The sequence below is a fragment of the Lepisosteus platostomus genome, chromosome 11 (genome assembly GCF_059453375.1).
Source record: "Lepisosteus platostomus isolate fLepPlt1 chromosome 11, fLepPlt1.hap1, whole genome shotgun sequence".
NCBI classification, from domain to species: Eukaryota; Metazoa; Chordata; class Actinopteri; order Semionotiformes; family Lepisosteidae; genus Lepisosteus; species Lepisosteus platostomus.
Genome location: NC_142621.1, coordinates 4577788 through 4594197, shown reverse-complemented (window position 1 = coordinate 4594197; position 16410 = coordinate 4577788). Strand labels below are relative to the sequence as shown.

General features: G+C 43.5%; 2 protein-coding genes across 4 annotated transcripts; one reads left to right on the top strand and one right to left on the bottom strand.

Annotated features, from left to right (window-relative positions):
- Window positions 1-1551: 1551 nt before the first annotated feature.
- cdcp2 (CUB domain containing protein 2) lies at window positions 1552-8767 on the bottom strand. Its single transcript, XM_088598037.1, has 6 exons — window positions 8701-8767; window positions 6266-6613; window positions 4997-5338; window positions 3701-4054; window positions 3119-3297; window positions 1552-2079 (listed from the first exon to the last, which is right to left on the bottom strand). Exons 1-6 carry the CDS (start codon window positions 8765-8767, stop codon window positions 1768-1770), a joined length of 1602 nt encoding a protein of 533 aa, XP_088454163.1. The 3' UTR covers window positions 1552-1767.
- On the top strand, window positions 6282-16163 carry LOC148651822 (dynein light chain Tctex-type 5-B-like). Of its 3 annotated transcripts, XM_088598029.1 has the most exons (7): window positions 6282-6348; window positions 7579-7699; window positions 10593-10749; window positions 11366-11490; window positions 12184-12312; window positions 12940-13020; window positions 15388-16163. In XM_088598029.1, the coding sequence occupies exons 4-7, from the start codon at window positions 11389-11391 to the stop codon at window positions 15733-15735; spliced, it is 660 nt and encodes a 219-aa protein (XP_088454155.1). In that variant the 5' UTR covers window positions 6282-6348; window positions 7579-7699; window positions 10593-10749; window positions 11366-11388; the 3' UTR covers window positions 15736-16163. The 3 variants fall into 3 exon arrangements, with proteins under 3 accessions (XP_088454155.1, XP_088454156.1, XP_088454154.1); XM_088598030.1 differs by lacking the exon at window positions 6282-6348 and having other exon boundaries at window positions 6608-7699; window positions 11387-11490; XM_088598028.1 differs by lacking the exons at window positions 6282-6348; window positions 7579-7699 and having other exon boundaries at window positions 9003-10749.
- Window positions 16164-16410: the final 247 nt, after the last annotated feature.

Sequence of the window (16410 nt, the reverse complement as noted above, 5' to 3'; positions counted from 1 at the left end):
GGGAAGAAACGTTCTTTCTTTAACACTGCCCTGTGGTGCAGATATGGGGCATCTTTACTGCCCTGTAGTACTGTGACGAAGTCCTTGGGCCAACTGTTTTTCGATTCCTGCTAGCTAACCAGGAAGTACCAGTTTTCCAGCAAGACAATGCAAAATCGCACATGCTAGGATTACAATGTCACGACTGCAAGAAAGAAAAATGTCCAGGACTGGCCACAGGCAACTTTTTCTCCAAAAGGACATCTGTGCTGCCAGCTTGCCCAAACCTTCAAATGGGAAACCACTGAAACCAGTTAACATACGAGTTGGCTACAGGCACAGGAAAAAGGGCAAAACATCCCACTGCAGTCTGGCCACAGCCTGATCAGGCTCGTGCATCGTTCTTGCCAGGATTCATGTGTTGTGACGTCACACCTGATACCAACATTGTCATGTTTCAAACTGAAAACGATTCCTCGATCTTTATTTGAACCTCCGTTTTGTGAAATGCAGTCTTATCTCTAGGTTCACGTTGTTTAGTAAGATCTGGTAGACTTTCCATGTTGTGTTACTTTTGTGCCACAGTATATAGTTCAAACCCCACCATAATCCAAGCCTAGTCCCTGATACGGAATGTTTGGTTTGTCATTGGTGTTAGGCGTGTAGTCACATGCCGTGGCAGTGACTGATAGTACATTAATGTAAAGGGACAATATCTCAGCACTCTACCACTGTTATAAACTTAAGACTCTGTGAAATACCAGAATTCTTTAAAGGCAAAGCAGCACCGTTTGGGAGTCACAGTGAGGAAAGAGAAAATAGAATGCATGGGTCTACATATAGTCTTTCTGTCCTTAAATCACTACTACAATGAGCCTTGGGTAGTGACTTTTTTCATTTTCTTATTTAAAATGCCAGACACATGTAATGTATATTGATTTTCAACTCCAGATTTCTCAATAAAATTAACTTAGAACTTTGATCACGCTAGGGATCACAGGCTCTTCCAATTTAGGTGAACTGCACTGGTAAGCATCAGTGTCTCAATTACTAGGATACCAAGAACAAAATTGCCTGCTGTTGCTATACTTTTGAACCTAACAAGCTTTGATTAACTGGACGAATGAACAAAGGCTGTATTCAGCGTGTCCTTGCTGTTTCATTTCTGGGTCCACAAATGCTACTACATTTTGTCATTAATGCATTCAAGACTTGGTTGGTCTGAGATCTGTTGTATTACCTTAATGTATGCTCACAGAAAGTTCTATGTGTACTGAATAGACGATCTAGAAAACGACACACCACATGGTTCCCACAATTATAAGTTTGATTGATACTCTGACCTTTCAAAGGTATCATTAAATGGGATTCGTGGTTCTGTGGAGACAGGAAGGATCAGCTTAGTTAAAAATACAAATTCAGCCCCAGTGGTTCTGAATACTTGCAAATTCAATCTGTTCGCGTTTTAAAGAGGAACGTGAGGTGAAAGCAGAACATTAACGAAAGTCCATCTAAAATGTTCTCTTGAAAACTTTTTCCAAATGCACAGAGAAATCAGAGTCCTCACATATATAAATATTACTTTTTAATATTACAGGAATATGAAGAGTTCCGATGAATGTTTTGGCCTTTGCTTGCTCCTGTGCCCCTTATTTAGGGCAGCAATATATTTTTTTAACTATGTGTTTTAGTAATTTCTATTTGGATTTATTACATTTCGTAATCTATGCTGTAATGAGTTAATTAAACCGTAGAGTGGAAGTCTCTGTCCCTTTTTGCACTGCGCAGTTAAAGAAGCACTAGACCAATAATCGCAATCAGCATTAGGATACCAGCTAGTACACAGATGCTGATGAAGACAATGTCGCTGGTGTCCTGTCCCCGGACGTCTGCGTTAGAGGAGTCGGCGTCCTCGGTATTTGTGTCCGTCCTCTCGGTCAGCTGGTTCAGCCGATATCGGTCATCTCCAGAGATGAGATTTATGGAGGCCTCCTTGTGTCGGGGTTCACACTGCACCTCGTACTCCTGGATGTTCTCCTGCTGGCCGTCGGAGAAGTCAACGTACAGGGTATTCACCATCACCGTGACATTCCTTCTCCTCTGCAACAGATGGGACAGCACCAGCACTGCTTCACTCCACTGGGAGAGCTGCGTCGTGCTGGGTTAGTAAGAGGTGTAGGGAAGTCGGAGGGTGAGCTCAGACTATGTGGTGGAAATGAACGACTTGTGTGAGGATGAAGAAAGCAGTCAGGTAAGAAGCCGGAGAGCAGGAACAAGTGTCCTTGGCTATCAAAACATTAGTCAGAGAACCAAGGTGAGAGAAGCTGGGAAATGACTGAATATGTGCCTCATCCCTTATCTAGTCTGTAGTATACAAGTAACTCTACTTGTTTATAAGCTGTGGAGAACGTGCGTTCTGGAGCTCCAACGTGTGGTAAAATTTGTAGTTTTTTTTTTTCAAAAAACCTTTGCGAGAAACCAAATGTGCAAGCAGTTCGACTCAGGTTCTGTTATTCAGAGGCGACAACAGAGGTGCCATTATGCTGCTGTGGTGACAACTGAGAGGACGCTTTTCCTCTTGCAGCTTTGAAACAAGAGAACGCAAGACGTTAATTTATGTGCCTTTCGGTTCTGGTTGTTCAGACAGGAGGATGCCACAGCAAGAACCTGTACAAATTCAACAATACCAGTGTAGAATACAGCAGTGGAGGGAGAATTTAGTCCCAGGAAACCTGTTTTGCTTTGCGTCCCACCACCAGTTTAGATATAATTAAGGTGCAATTGTTTCCCGGAAGGATGAGACCATTTTGATATTTTAGAACTACTGGGAGCTGCAAGCGTTTGGGTGAAACCCGAAAACTAAGTGATAAAATATAGTTATTGACATTGAAGTATAGCAACATTTCAATTATCACCTGCAGTTTGGCCTTTACAATGAAATTGTTATTGTACAACAACATTGGCATGTTGTTAAATAACACTGTATTCTTTAGAATCTTTAGAAAGATTCTAACTGAAAATGAATGACTCTAATCCACTTATGAACACGGTGTTTGTGTTGAAGCCAAGAGTGTGTCCTGGCACTGATACTGGAAAGAGGAAGCACCACTCAGCAGGTGGGTAAACACCAAGGACTCACCTGAGACTCTGTGCCGCAGGTGACAAACCTGGCTATAATTTTGAAGGTGGTTGCTGTCATCTGCGCGGCACAGCTGGGGTTCCCCAGATACACACTGTAGCGGTCTAGCTGGGGCAGGGCCTGCTGGGAAATCTGGATTTGGAAGTCAGTCCTGCTGCAGCTCACGTTGACCGGGACCACTTGGACACACAGAAACACACGGGCAGCAGTCAGGCACAGCTCTAGAAGGCGTGCAGTCAGCCTCAGGATGCTTCTCTGCTCTACAGTCACAAGACGCAAAAGGTCTTTAGGAAAATAAAGTCCTGATTTGGGTATATGTCGTGCATACCTGGAGCTCCATTTGAACAGCAGTCCTGGTCAAGCAGTTTCTTTTATTGTCACCAAGTTTTAGAAGTGGCTCATCTGAGGCTTATCATATCTGAAAAGGTTGATGTGTATTTTTACTCTGCTTTCGCAGCTATTCAGCTTGAAAGCAATATATAGAATTAGAACCCCAATACCCTACCAGGCGGCAAATACCCTTCAAAGCGCAGACTGGCCCCTGCCTATTCGGCCCCCCGGATGTCTTTTACTGAGACTCACCACCTATGTAGGAGAGGGAGAAGCCCCTGTAAGCCGCGTTCCGGTCAGTGTTCAGGACGACGAGGAGCTTGTTGCTTTTGGAAAGCAGGGGGGGCGGCATTTCGGACCCGCACCACCTCCCCAGCAGGGGGTCCCGTTGGCTGCTCCCGTCGTGAACAGCCAGGGAGTCGTAGTCGCAGGCGTCCGTGAGGCTGTTCCTGTCCTCCAGCTCCATGTCCGCGGCGTACAGCTTGACCCGGTACCCCGCGGCCAGACTCACCGTCCAGTGGCAGTTGATGTTGTTGGGGTAGATGTCGGGATACTGGGGGCTGCTGAAATTCCCCTTTATGGCTGTGAAGATCTGCTGGCATTCCCCTGTGTTTGGACATAATAAAGACACCGCAGGTGAACAGATGTTGGCTCCAGAGTGGAAGCCTCTGCATTTCCTCTCCTGGTGCTACAGAGCTCCTGCTCTCCCACGTTGGTGTCCCCTCTTGTGTGCAAAACACAACACCAACACCACTTCACATCAATGCGTCTTGAGCACTCGGTACCCTAGGCCAGAAAGAGGAAAGAGGTGTGTCGGGTTGCACTACCATTCAGTTGTTAAACTGTCAGCTTCTCGGGTCCTCTGCGACAGCCACATGAACAGAAGACAGGTCTCAAACGAGAGGAGGACAGTTTGGTTGGGGCAGATCCATGGTGAAATTCCCCTTGTGGGCCATGAAGATCTGCAGTAAAAAAAGATGTTGGCACTAGAGTAGGACCCTCCCACTCCCTCCCCTGGTAAGACTGGATTCTCCATGAGGAGCTCACTGCTGTTTGGACCCTGAGCTTATTTCAGGGGTGCTTTAGGAGGGACAGAGGTCGATGGAGGTGCCACTGATGGGGGGGGGGGGTTAGGTGGAGGTTGAAACGTGGGATTGTTCTGTCTTTATTTCTTCTATTCTGAAAAAAAAACCCTCCCTCCCCCCAAAAAAGATCGGGGGATTTGAAACAGTAAACACAATCAAACTTGTACAGAGGAGGAAAGCAAGATGAGTGATTGATGGGCTGTCCACCGGTCAGAAGTAAGACGGGTCTGGCACAGCAAGGGTCTCCACCTCTCCACCTTGATGGAGTCCTGCAAAAAGCCGTTTCAGCGCTGCCTCGGCCTCTGCACTAGTTATCTGTCCGCCGACTTGTCGAAAAGCAAAGCAAGCCTCGGGAATCAAACTCCGCACGGCTGCGCCTTGCGCGACACCTACGCAAGCCCCCACACCTCAAACCAGCAGGTGCGAACTCCCCCTGTGTCCCGCGGGCCCGCTCCTGACTCACCGGAGTAGTAGTACGCTTTGAAGCCCCGGCCTCCGATGTTGAAGTCCGATCGGAAGACCACCAGCAGCCGGTTGGAGCTGGACACGGCGCTGGGGGGGGTCTCGCTGCCGCAGTAGTTGCCGAGCGGCCTGTGCCTCGCGGTGGGGCCGTCGAACACGGCCACGTAGTCGAACTCGCACTGCTCGTTGTTCTCCAGCTGGAAGTCGAGGAAGACCAGGCTGACCACCGTGCGGTTGGAGACGTGGACCGTCCAGGAGCACTCGGCGTTGTTGGGGTAGCTGTCGGGGTAGTCGGGGCTGGATATGGTGCCGGACAGCCCCGTGAGCACTCCGCCACACACATCTGCCAAGAGTTGCCAGCAGAGGAGGGTGACTGTGTGTGCAGCCTCTTTACCGACAAGTGCTTCAATAATACGATACAAGAGGAGAACACTAGGTGTGTATCTAGGAGTGAATTCATTGTCCTTTCATGTGATTCTGTGCCCAGGCTCCCTCCCGCAGTCCAGAAACATGCTGGCAGGTTAAGTGACTCCTGGAAAAGGTGGCCCTGGTGCATGTGTGTCTGTGTCAGTGTGTCCTCTAATGGGGAGGTATCCTATCCAGGGTGTGACCCCGCCTTGCACTTGTTGCTCCTGCTCCCCTGCAGCCCAGAATTGGCTGAAATGTTAAGAACATGTAAGAGCAGAAGCTATCGTGTGCTTTACACTTCCTGCCCGAGACTGCAAAAGCCTAATATTCTTAAAAGGGCAAAAAAATAATTCGGTGGATATTCACCATGAGAGTAGTGTTTCACGGGATGCAAACCCTGGTTTCTTGAGTTGTACAATGCCGCCTGAAGCCCTAAAGAATGGCGAGCCTCAATACTGCACTCTTGGTATGGCTACTTTTATTCATCACTTATTAATGCTTTAATTTTAGTGTCAAGGTCAGAGTGTATAAGTCATTGAAAGAAGTACCGAATAAACAAAAGGCTGTACTTTACTGTGAGCTACACCTGTACACCAATTTGACCCTGAAAACGATAAAAGATATGGGACAGTATCCCGGCCAGATCTGGGTATGTCTTGTGTGGGCTTTAAACAAAACATTACAACCAACACTTAGTTACGTTTTACTTAGGCCATGAGCAGGCTTTTACCTTTGTAAAATGGCCTCCTTCATTAACTGTCAACCAAGCAACCAACTAATCGATCGATTGCAGGGAAGAACGTGCAACCTGAGCAATCAGCCAATGAAAGGATTGATTAATTCCTGTCACACCTTCGCTTACCTTTCCTGTATCCCACAGAGAAGCCGCTGTGTGCCACGTGTCTATCCGAGCGGAAGACGATGGACATGACGTGCCAGGCCGAGGTGAACGGCGGAGGGGGGTTCTCCCCACAGAACGTCCCCAGGAGGTTGCCTTGGTCCTGGGAGGCCCCGTTGTAAATCTGCACGTAGTCGTAGGCACAGTCGGCGTGGTACTCCAGCTCGAAGTGGTGAAACGTCAGCAGGACGGAAGAGCCCTCTGCCACCACGATGAGCCAGACGCACTCGGTGTCGCAGGGGTACAGCCCCGGGAAGTTGGGGCTCGATATGTTGCCGTTCGGCGCGGAGAGAATGCCGCCACACTTCACCCCTGGGGCAGATTAACCATGAATAAATAATGAATTGCATTGCAGTAGCTGTGGCTGTAAATTGGCCGACAGTTTCGGAAATCTAAGAAGCATTATTCCAGTGCTTCTATGAAGTAATGCAATCGAGCTGTCATTTCGACAGACGTTACTTGAGACAGATCCAGATCCGAATTCCATTTTTGCATCGTACCCATTGAAAGAACTGGCGGGAAGTGTTTTTTCTCAGAGGGAGCCGAAGTGTGTGAACATGGCCCGTGTGACATCACACGGTTTGCAGCTGAGTTCGGTTTGGCTGGCTTTCAGTTTAATAGAGCAATGTCAGCATGTGGTTGCCCGCGTGTTAGCAGGGCTCAGATCTGTGTGTTAGCAAAAAGGGGGGGATACTCATCATGGCTTTGTAGCACATTACAATGAAGTGCCAATGCTCACTGAACATAAACCAGCTAGGACCTCTCCCAGCTGTAAATGATTAGTGAACTCGAAATATATGCAGCACTGGGTGTTTCGGTCATTTTGACCCTTTTCATGAACGGTGTGACTTGCCTTTGCCTGCCTATGGAACACATTAACTGAAATGTTTGTCCTGTTCAGGAAAATGCGAAAGCAAAAAAGGACATATGCTATAGTAACCCACGTGAATGTATTCATGGATTTACCTATACAGTTACAAAAACATTTTACTTCTTAAGCAAAGTGCTGCTTACGCTGCACAGTGCAAAGATTCAACATTATTACACAAGATTAAAAATGGGAAAGGTTTACTTTCAGGGAAAAGGAGCTGTGGTTTTGTAAAACAGATGCAAATGTATAATTATTTGACAACAAGAAACTGTTTATACATGATTGCCTTTTCCAGTTGTTTAGTGCTTATGGCACATCCAGATTCTTAGAAAAAGCCTTATCTAGGTGATGAAATATGTCTTTTTATGACTGATCTGATATGTGCACTGCTCTGCCCTTTTCACAGTGAATAATGGCATGCAAAAATCAGACGCTTTGTGAGTCGGAGTACTTTAAGAATGAAACGTTCTGGACTGCAGAGTGAGAGGTGACTAGGAGGCAGCTGTACAGGTGGAGATGGGATGGAGGTAGGACGCACGAGACCAAATGTGAAAAAAGAGGTTGTTTGTGTGAGACGTACATCAGGAAGGTTTGTGATTTTGAACAGCTGGGTGAGATTGTCTTGTTTTTCATTATTCCTCCCCAACTTCAATTAAGAGCTTCTATTTACAAAACTTTGCGGTAGGTTTTCAGGGTTGGGGCAGGTCTCAGAGGTTTGTGGGAGTGTGGAACATGCTAACCAGCCAATTGTTGAACACTTTTTTTTAAAGTTCATAGCAGGTTGTGTCAAGTGAAGGTTTCTAAACTGAATTCCAGGATGGAACTTGAATTCAGGACAGCCTGAATTCAACTGAACGAACATATATATACTATATACAGTATATACTATATATACTGAAGAATATTGACTCCTTACAGTTTATCTCCCTAGTTATCACATTTCTTTAATTAACTCCCTTTTATATTGAGGCAATTTGTGAATCTTTGTTGTCTATCTGGTTATTCTGGTAATTGAACCAAGTAATTGTAAAGAAATAAGTCACTAAATGTGAAATATTTCCACTCCAATTCCATTCCCTCCCAATCTCATCATTATACAAAGTCATCAGCCCCTGTAAAGATAACAGATTTTATTTTCCTCTTAAACAAACAAGTATAATTCATTGAACGAAAGAGGCAAGTGTAGTTGTCTGAGACACACAGAAGTTTGTACTGGAGCAAAGTGAGAAAGAAAAGACTGTTTCTATGTTTTTTTTAATGTAGAGTGTGGTAACTACATTTAATTAAACATCTTATTTCAAAACCTCCATTCATAACCCCTAAAATCAAGTACCTTATGCAGTTAGTAAACCCTTTACTGCCAAAAACAGAAATTCTTGATTACAGTATAAATAAAGGCAATTTCTTTAGTCGGACCAGAATTTAATTGTTAAGGCACTACTTAAAAATCCTTTCCCTCTCATGGCAAGTGTTCTGACAGACCTCCATTCATTGAGCAGTGAGAAAATCGTGAAGAAAAAAGTCTTACCTTTTTTTGGCACAGCCTGGTTGATTGCAGAGAGGAATGGAATGAGGACAGCAATCCTAAATGACATTTTTTCACGCACTTAGCACAATAGCTATATCCTTAGAGTAAGGAGAGCAGTAACATTGAAGTCAATAGTTATAGGATGAAGCACAGGGTTGTAGAATTAACAGTGTGATGAATAATTAATTGCTGGTTTGAATTGGGAATCTGATATTACCCTTGCCTCCTACACTAAATTTTAATGGTCTGTATCAAATGTCCTTGTGATTTACACAGTTCCAGAAGCCGTGTTGGTACACTCTGTTTAGAGGAAAGGGATAAATGTTTTATAGATGTGACAATGGGTTGACACAGGTCTTCTGTGGTGCAGAGCAAGACAAGTCTGCTCTTTGTCTCACCGGGGCCTCAGATGGTTGTTGAATGAGCTCCCTCCCACAGCCAGCAAGCAGCAGGCAAATGGTCCCACAGGGTCAGCTGGCCGGCTGCTTGATGGTTGTGTGGTGGTGGCTCGGAGCCAAACTGCCACCATTGTACACAAACTCTTCAAATCAAGCTGGCGAGAAGAAGCTTAAGGACATGAGCTTAATGGCTGAGGCCGTTCACTTGAAATCACTCCGTTCTGTACTACAGCCTCTTTTTGGTGATGTTCTGCCTCTGCTGGGTCAATGTCCAGTTTTATCAGAACCATGTGATACATGTTCACAGGTATAACTGAGCATTTTTAACATCTAAGAACACAGTGATCCAGAAGCACTGGGCGATTGGACACTGAATTTCAGCCTGTGAATGAATACAAAAATTTGGAAGACCGTTTCAATAGGATAGTTATCCGCAATACACCGACTGTGCATTGGTTCCTTTTTCATAGCCATTTTCATCCCCCTTTGCCACATAAACTGTGTTGTGAGCGGGTTGCATGGGTACCATCGAGACAGCTAACATATGCAAGCACTTTGCTACAGTATCGGGGCTTAGCTATCTCAGTGTGTAAGGCTGGGTTGAGAGACTCTTTCACTGAAATCTATGGATATGCAAGATCATCCCAAATTTCCAAGACTTAGAAATGTGAATCCCAGTAGTAGGCATCCATTAACGCTGTTTCAAATTAAAACAACCAATTTCATAACCTGAAGCAAAGATGCAAGTGAAATAAGGATAAAACATTTATTATGGAAAGACTTATTTTTCATTAATAATTTATTTTCTTGCATCTAAATGAGCAAAGTGCTGTAATATTTCACGCAGGCCTCTGTGATCTCATTTCTTACACAGTCCCACCTGTTATGAATGAATTATTAAAAGAGTATTGCAGAATGAGAACTTTACTTCTACATCAATAGCACATGGGGTTTAGTGCTTACTAAGCAGTAGCTCTGCTTGAAGAAGTTCAGCCCCAAAGGTTCTGTAGACTGCATTCCTGGGTATGAGACACGCTTGCAAAAACTGATGAGATTTGAATTTCCGACAATTCTTCGGTTCTTTCCGAATCTGCTTGCCTTCACTGTGTTAGTATTATATTCCTATGTACTGGATTTTCATCTCAGTTTCCAAGAGTAGAAAAGGAGGCTTCTGCATACAGTACAAACAGACTCGTACTGGCGACTCTAGGGTGTTCAGTGTGTTTACGAAGGACTTGACTAAATGCCTGAACACTTAAGCTGAGGAATTTAATTCGTAGGTTGGCATGACAGATAATCAAACCGGATTATGAAGCTTTGTGTATTAATAATGCCAAAAACCCTGAAATGCAATATTGCAACTATGCATTTTGTTTTTGTTGGTATTGGTATTTGTATTTTACAAATAAAAAATCTAACCTTTACCCATTCCCTCCTGGCCTGTGTACGTTCCCATGTTGACTTACCCGATAAGTATTTTCATTGTTTACTAAGACATAATCCTGGCAAGGCAACAAGGTCAAGTTGAATAATTACAGAAGTAGCAACCCAGGAGAACACAAGCATGCAAGGAGTCCAGGACACAGGACGAAGGCACAAACAACACAGCAGTCATTACTGCACTAACAGCAGCCCAGGCGCAAGGGTGCAGGTAGGCAGTGCTTTTCTAAAATAAAAACTTAAATGCCACAATAAATATTTGTTTAATTTGAAAATTAATAAGTCATTAGGCTCTCTTCATTTGAGTAAAGAACTTGTAAAACAGGACCAAGAATTAGTTACTTATTATCTTTTTGTCCTTTACAAAGCTCTTTGGTAGTTTTTTTTATGGGAGACTGGAAGGTATTATGTTACTCATTGCCATGGGATAAAGAACCATGGTTTTGTAATTATTATCATGCTTAGCAGAAACTTGTAAACAAGCAGCTTACTTCATTGTATATATATATATGTGAGATTTACATTAATGTAAACTGTACTACAGTGCCCATTGGTTAAGGTTTGTCTTTGTCTCATCAAGTCCTTCCAAGCAAATTCTGAAGCCTGGTAATCTCACGGCTTGGGCATGATCAACCTCTGTATCTGGCTCACTTGTCTTTATTGAAGATGTAGTTAATGATGAAGCTGTCTAGGCTGGGGGCGTTTCTGAATTAAAATGCTGGCACTAATGGGTTCATCTGTATCCAGTGGAGATATTTCAGTTTTTGTTGTCTGTCGATTGTACCACTGCTTGATCTTTCAACAAAAGAACTAACTTCTATTGGCAGAACTTAAAATCTTTTGTTTAGGAATGAACAATTCAAAGGAACAGATGCTTTTAAGAAGCGGCAAAGTTATGCTCAGGGCACCAGCCCAGGAAACCAGGGACAGAGGCACTGGCACTCTCAAAGAGGTAAAATTACTGGGGAACTGCCCATTTCACTGTCTGCTCCCACCCCACAACAGCAACATGTAGCAACTGCAGAAAACTGCCATCGTTTCAGGTATAAAATTGCTGTATCACTTCAAATCTATTTCTCATCTATTCTATCAACTTTACACAAATCAACATTTGCAATACAAATTTCTGTTGAAATACTCAGCAATTATTGCATTGAGTGAAAGGTATAAGCAATCTTACTGTCTCATGGATTTCTATCAACATATGAAAATACGTACTCTGAAATATGAACATTTCTCCGATTTATATTCACAGGAATGTGGAAACACTGTTGAAAGTTCACTGTTTTGGAAACATAGACCGAAAGTCTATTGGTTTTCACCCCAGCATAGTCTCAAATTTGACTCCTTGACCTGAAAAAAAATGGATCCTGCAGCATAACAGATTTCTTAATCTGATATGTTCACAATTTGAAAAAAAAACACAGAAAGAATTGATTTGCATTTATGTACTTCTGCTTGGCTTTGGTTTCACAGCTGTCAGAGTCTTACTCTGGTTTGTGACGGCTTTGTCATACAGTATATATTTTTGATTTTTTAAAAATTGCACATATATCGATTGCATTCTGAATGTTACAAAAGGCATTGCAGAATCTTTTCATTTGGCTCAGTTGCTGCTCACTCTGTCTTTCTGTTTCTGGAACAGAGCCCCACCCAAGGGGACCCCCAGCTGAGCCGCAGGACATCCAGAGCTGCACAGGTGAACCCCAGAAACAATGGAGCCATCAGCCTCAAAGGACTGCTGGCAGCCCAGAGATTTACCAAGGGTCTGAAGGTAAAGAGCACTAGTGCAGCTCCCTGCTCATATGTAGATAAGGAGATGTGTCCCTGCTCAAATGTAGATATAAACATTACATTTATTTCCTGCTCATTCTTCTAGTCCACAGGGGGAAAGGGGGGCAAACGCATCAGTAAGTGCTCTGATGTTCTGTTATTACTATGTTATTTCCTAGACGTCGTGAAAAAATACATTCTCAGACGCCAGGAGTAAAAATTATAACCCTCTGGCTTTAACTGTTTAACTGTGTGCCCAGAACTGGATGTGTGGGACACTGATGAGTACAAGATGGCACACGAGCTTGTGCTTCTTTCAGGAAGAAAAGGCTTTGTCTCAGTTGGCAGTAGTTTGCACCCCCCCCTCTCCTCTCCAGCTGCTCTGTAAGTGGGGAGCCCCTTTGGGCGAGCTGGTTTCTGGAGTAGGAGTTCTGCTAGGGTGCCCTCTGTCTTGTGTGCTGGGTTCTTTATTTTCTTATTCGCTGCATCCAGAGCTGTGAAGGACTGCTAGTTCGATTGCCCAAGAACCCACCGAAAACACTAGTTTCATCACAAGAATCTCTACATAGATATCGCTACGTGGAGTCGCATTTTTCTGATTTATCTTTTTCTCACCCTTGACAATCAGGAACGCACTGTTTTAAAAATAGCCGCAAAGAGAACCCCAGGGCTCCACTTGCAGAAGCCGGTGGCGATTGTGGATGACATGGTAAATATCACCGTCTGGGAAAGAGACCTGGGGGGACCATCACACTGGACGGCTTCTGATTCTCTGCGTGAAAAAGAACCCGATTACAATAATCACATCTTCTTTTATCATTGTAAAATATTTTACAATTAATTGTAAAAACAATTGTTTTATTTTTAGTATATAATTAATATAATATATCATATTATTAGAAATGGTATGTGATTAACATGTAACTTGTAATGTATATGGTAGAGTATTAAATAGGGACAGAGGAAAAAATGCAACACCAAGGTCTAATGGACTTAATCACATATTTGGAAATGTGAACACAAATACAAATCAATCAATCCTGAAAATGATTAAATGTAACATACTAACATACTGTATTAGAACGTTTTGGGTCTTGGGTGAGGCTTCCCTGAGCAATAACAATCCGGGCAGCACTAATGCATGCTCTTCTGTAAGACGTGCCCTTGTAATCTCAGCACTGTATTATCTTGCACTGTCTTGGTGAAATATCAATACGTGCTGATTGGTTTACAGGACCAGATAAGCTGTTGGCTCAAAGACTTTATCAATGTACCTCCAAAGCAGTAAGGTTACCCTTAATCCTCACCAAAGGTGATTTTAGTGTTACAGGAGAATTCTCCCCACATTGTCAGACATTCCATCTTAAACAATACAGTCAACATAAGGCTCACTGTGTGTCCTGTGGCAGGTCTCCGAAACAGCATTCATCGATAAACAAAACACCCCACGACTCTCAGCTGTCGGTTTTACCCCTGAATGGGTGTCAAAGCATGAAGATTACTTACATGCAGATATAGAGCTATGGTAACCGTAGCCAGCACAATCCGAAAATAGTTTCTCAGGTGCTGGAGTCAAAAGCGAGGGTTCCGAGATGGCGTGGCGACCCTTTGCCTTCCAAGACGTGACCTGTCCAAAAACAAGGCAGTTTCCTTGTGGTTGTCTTCATTCATCTCGGAATCTGTTTCTCCTGGTAACTTCATACACAGACAACAGGTCACATCCAACTATGCCAAAACAAACCAAGCAGGGCATGGTCTTACCATGTCTTTCTGGTCAGCTTCTCATGCATATGCTTAACTAATTTCAGCCATTTTGACACGAATCAAGTGCCAGACTTTGAGTTTTATAGGGCCCAGTGCACTGAGTAAGTCGCAGAAGCCAGACCCTTTATAAGATCACATACCATTAGCTCAGTACTTATTGTCCCAGGGAATAATACTACTGAAACAATCAGCAATACTCCTGGAACCTATCTGCTCACTATTAAAAATGTAAATAAAATGATTGCATGTGTCCAGGGAGCTAAAAATGCAAAACACTCATGTTTTTATTGAATTTTAATTAGTATATATTTCTGCACAAATCATAGCGCTTTTCATTAAATTCACAAATAAAAGATTTGAAATCCTTAGGAAACAGTTGGAGCACTTACTGCACATTGATCCACTGACATGAAATGTTAATGCAAATTACCAGTGGTAAAAAGCATTCATGAGCGAAATTTAGATTTATTTTCGTAAGTAGCAGAGGCCTATTCATCCAAAGATGTCACATGAGAATAATTATTAATGAATAATGCAAAATGGAAGGATGCTAGTTTTCTGATGGTTATTGTGGTTGTGACTCATTTAGATTAGATCTGGTATGTTATACTGTGGCCAGCCTGCGGGAGTAGACATATGAAGTATCAGTATCTGGTCTAGAAAATCTAAAATACCAAACACAGAAATATGATATCATGGAATTAAGAAAATAAATAGAAAATAAGACGGTACTACCGTTTATTTAAATAACTCCAAAATGTTAAAATCTGTCTTTTATGGATGTCCTTACTCAAAGCATTCCTGAGAACCTTGCTTGCCTGTTTCCATTGATTTAGACAAATGTTCCTGTGTACGTGAGGCTTTCTCAAAATGAGTCTTAATTACTACTCAGAAAACCGTTCAGCTGGTGAGGGTGGTATATACCACTCACAATTAGGTTTAAGCTGGAAACCTTCAGTTTAAAAAAAAAAGCATTTTTGAATAGCTTTTACTAATCCACACTTTGGCACTTTTTTGTGACTACAATGCAGCCCAAGAAGAAAACGACAAATTGAACAAAGTGCGGAGACTCACTGCAGGCTGGTAGAATACAGGTTGTAAAGTTTAGAATACCATTGTGGCACTTTTAACTGTGGCAGTAAGTGAGCATCTACCAGAGAGTCGATAACCTCAGAATCTGGCTTTTCTTAAGACAATAGTATTCTAAATATTCACTTGTGTTATACTGAATAGTTCTGGGTTCATGTGCATTCAATCAGGGTCTAAAACAACACGTAATTCCCGGCTTTCCCCACTTGTGATGCCTGCCTAGGTCCCCTCCACATCCTCCAGGCCGCAGGAGAAGTTCTCCTGCGCCAAGGTCCAGCAGCTGGTGAAGAGCTTCCTGGCGTCGAGGCTGGAGGGAGTCTCCTACGAGGCCGGGCCGTGCACCGGGCTGGCCCAGGAGCTGAGCGAGGAGGTCAGAGGGCTGGTGAGGGCAGTGTGCCCCCGGCGCTACAAGCTGGTGTGCGTGGTCACCGTGGGCAAGAAAGCCCGGGAGGACGCGGTGGTGGCCAGTCGCTGCCTCTGGGACCCCCACTCTGACAGCTTTGCTTCCTGCACTTACGAGAACCCCACCCTCTTCTGCGTGGTCACTGTGTTTGCCGTCTACTGTGAGTGAGGTGCACTGTGCTCCGGGAGACACATCAGAACCAGCGCAGCCACTCAAGTCTCTCCCCTTCTCACTGTGCTGACCTTGCTTTTCAACTGCAGCAACTCGCTTGGTCTGACTATAACTCACCCCAGGTGGCGTAAGTTGAGCACAGAAAAGCTTTTATTTTGGGGAACCTGTGTTCTATTATTTTGATGTAATTTATAGGGTACAGTGTTTTTTTACAAAAAAACAACATCTGCACGTTTACCTCAGTCCCTAGAATGCCGGCCAGCTTTTATATGGAAATATCTGCAAAATCCAATGTCTAATAAATGACCCAGCTGTGATATTTGTTCATAAAGAGAAATGCTGTAATCAGGGCTCTGTTATTCAAGCTGGCTCTCATGTCCTCAGGGCTCAGGACTGAGCACTCCAATAAAGGACTTTATATGGGCTTCAACAGTTTAATAAAAGGAGAATATTGTTTCTATTATGCAGAAAGGAATGTGGGGTATTAAAATTTAAAAGATATTCACAGTTCACCTTCATCTCCCCCGAATCAAGCATGAGAAAGGGACTTTTGCAAGAAAAAAAATCACATAACTTGGAAATGTTTGAAAGCCCCTGCTCCTGTGCTTCAGAGAATAACATGGCGTTTAACAAGTATATAGTAAAGATTGTAATTAATGTTCAGTAAAGCAG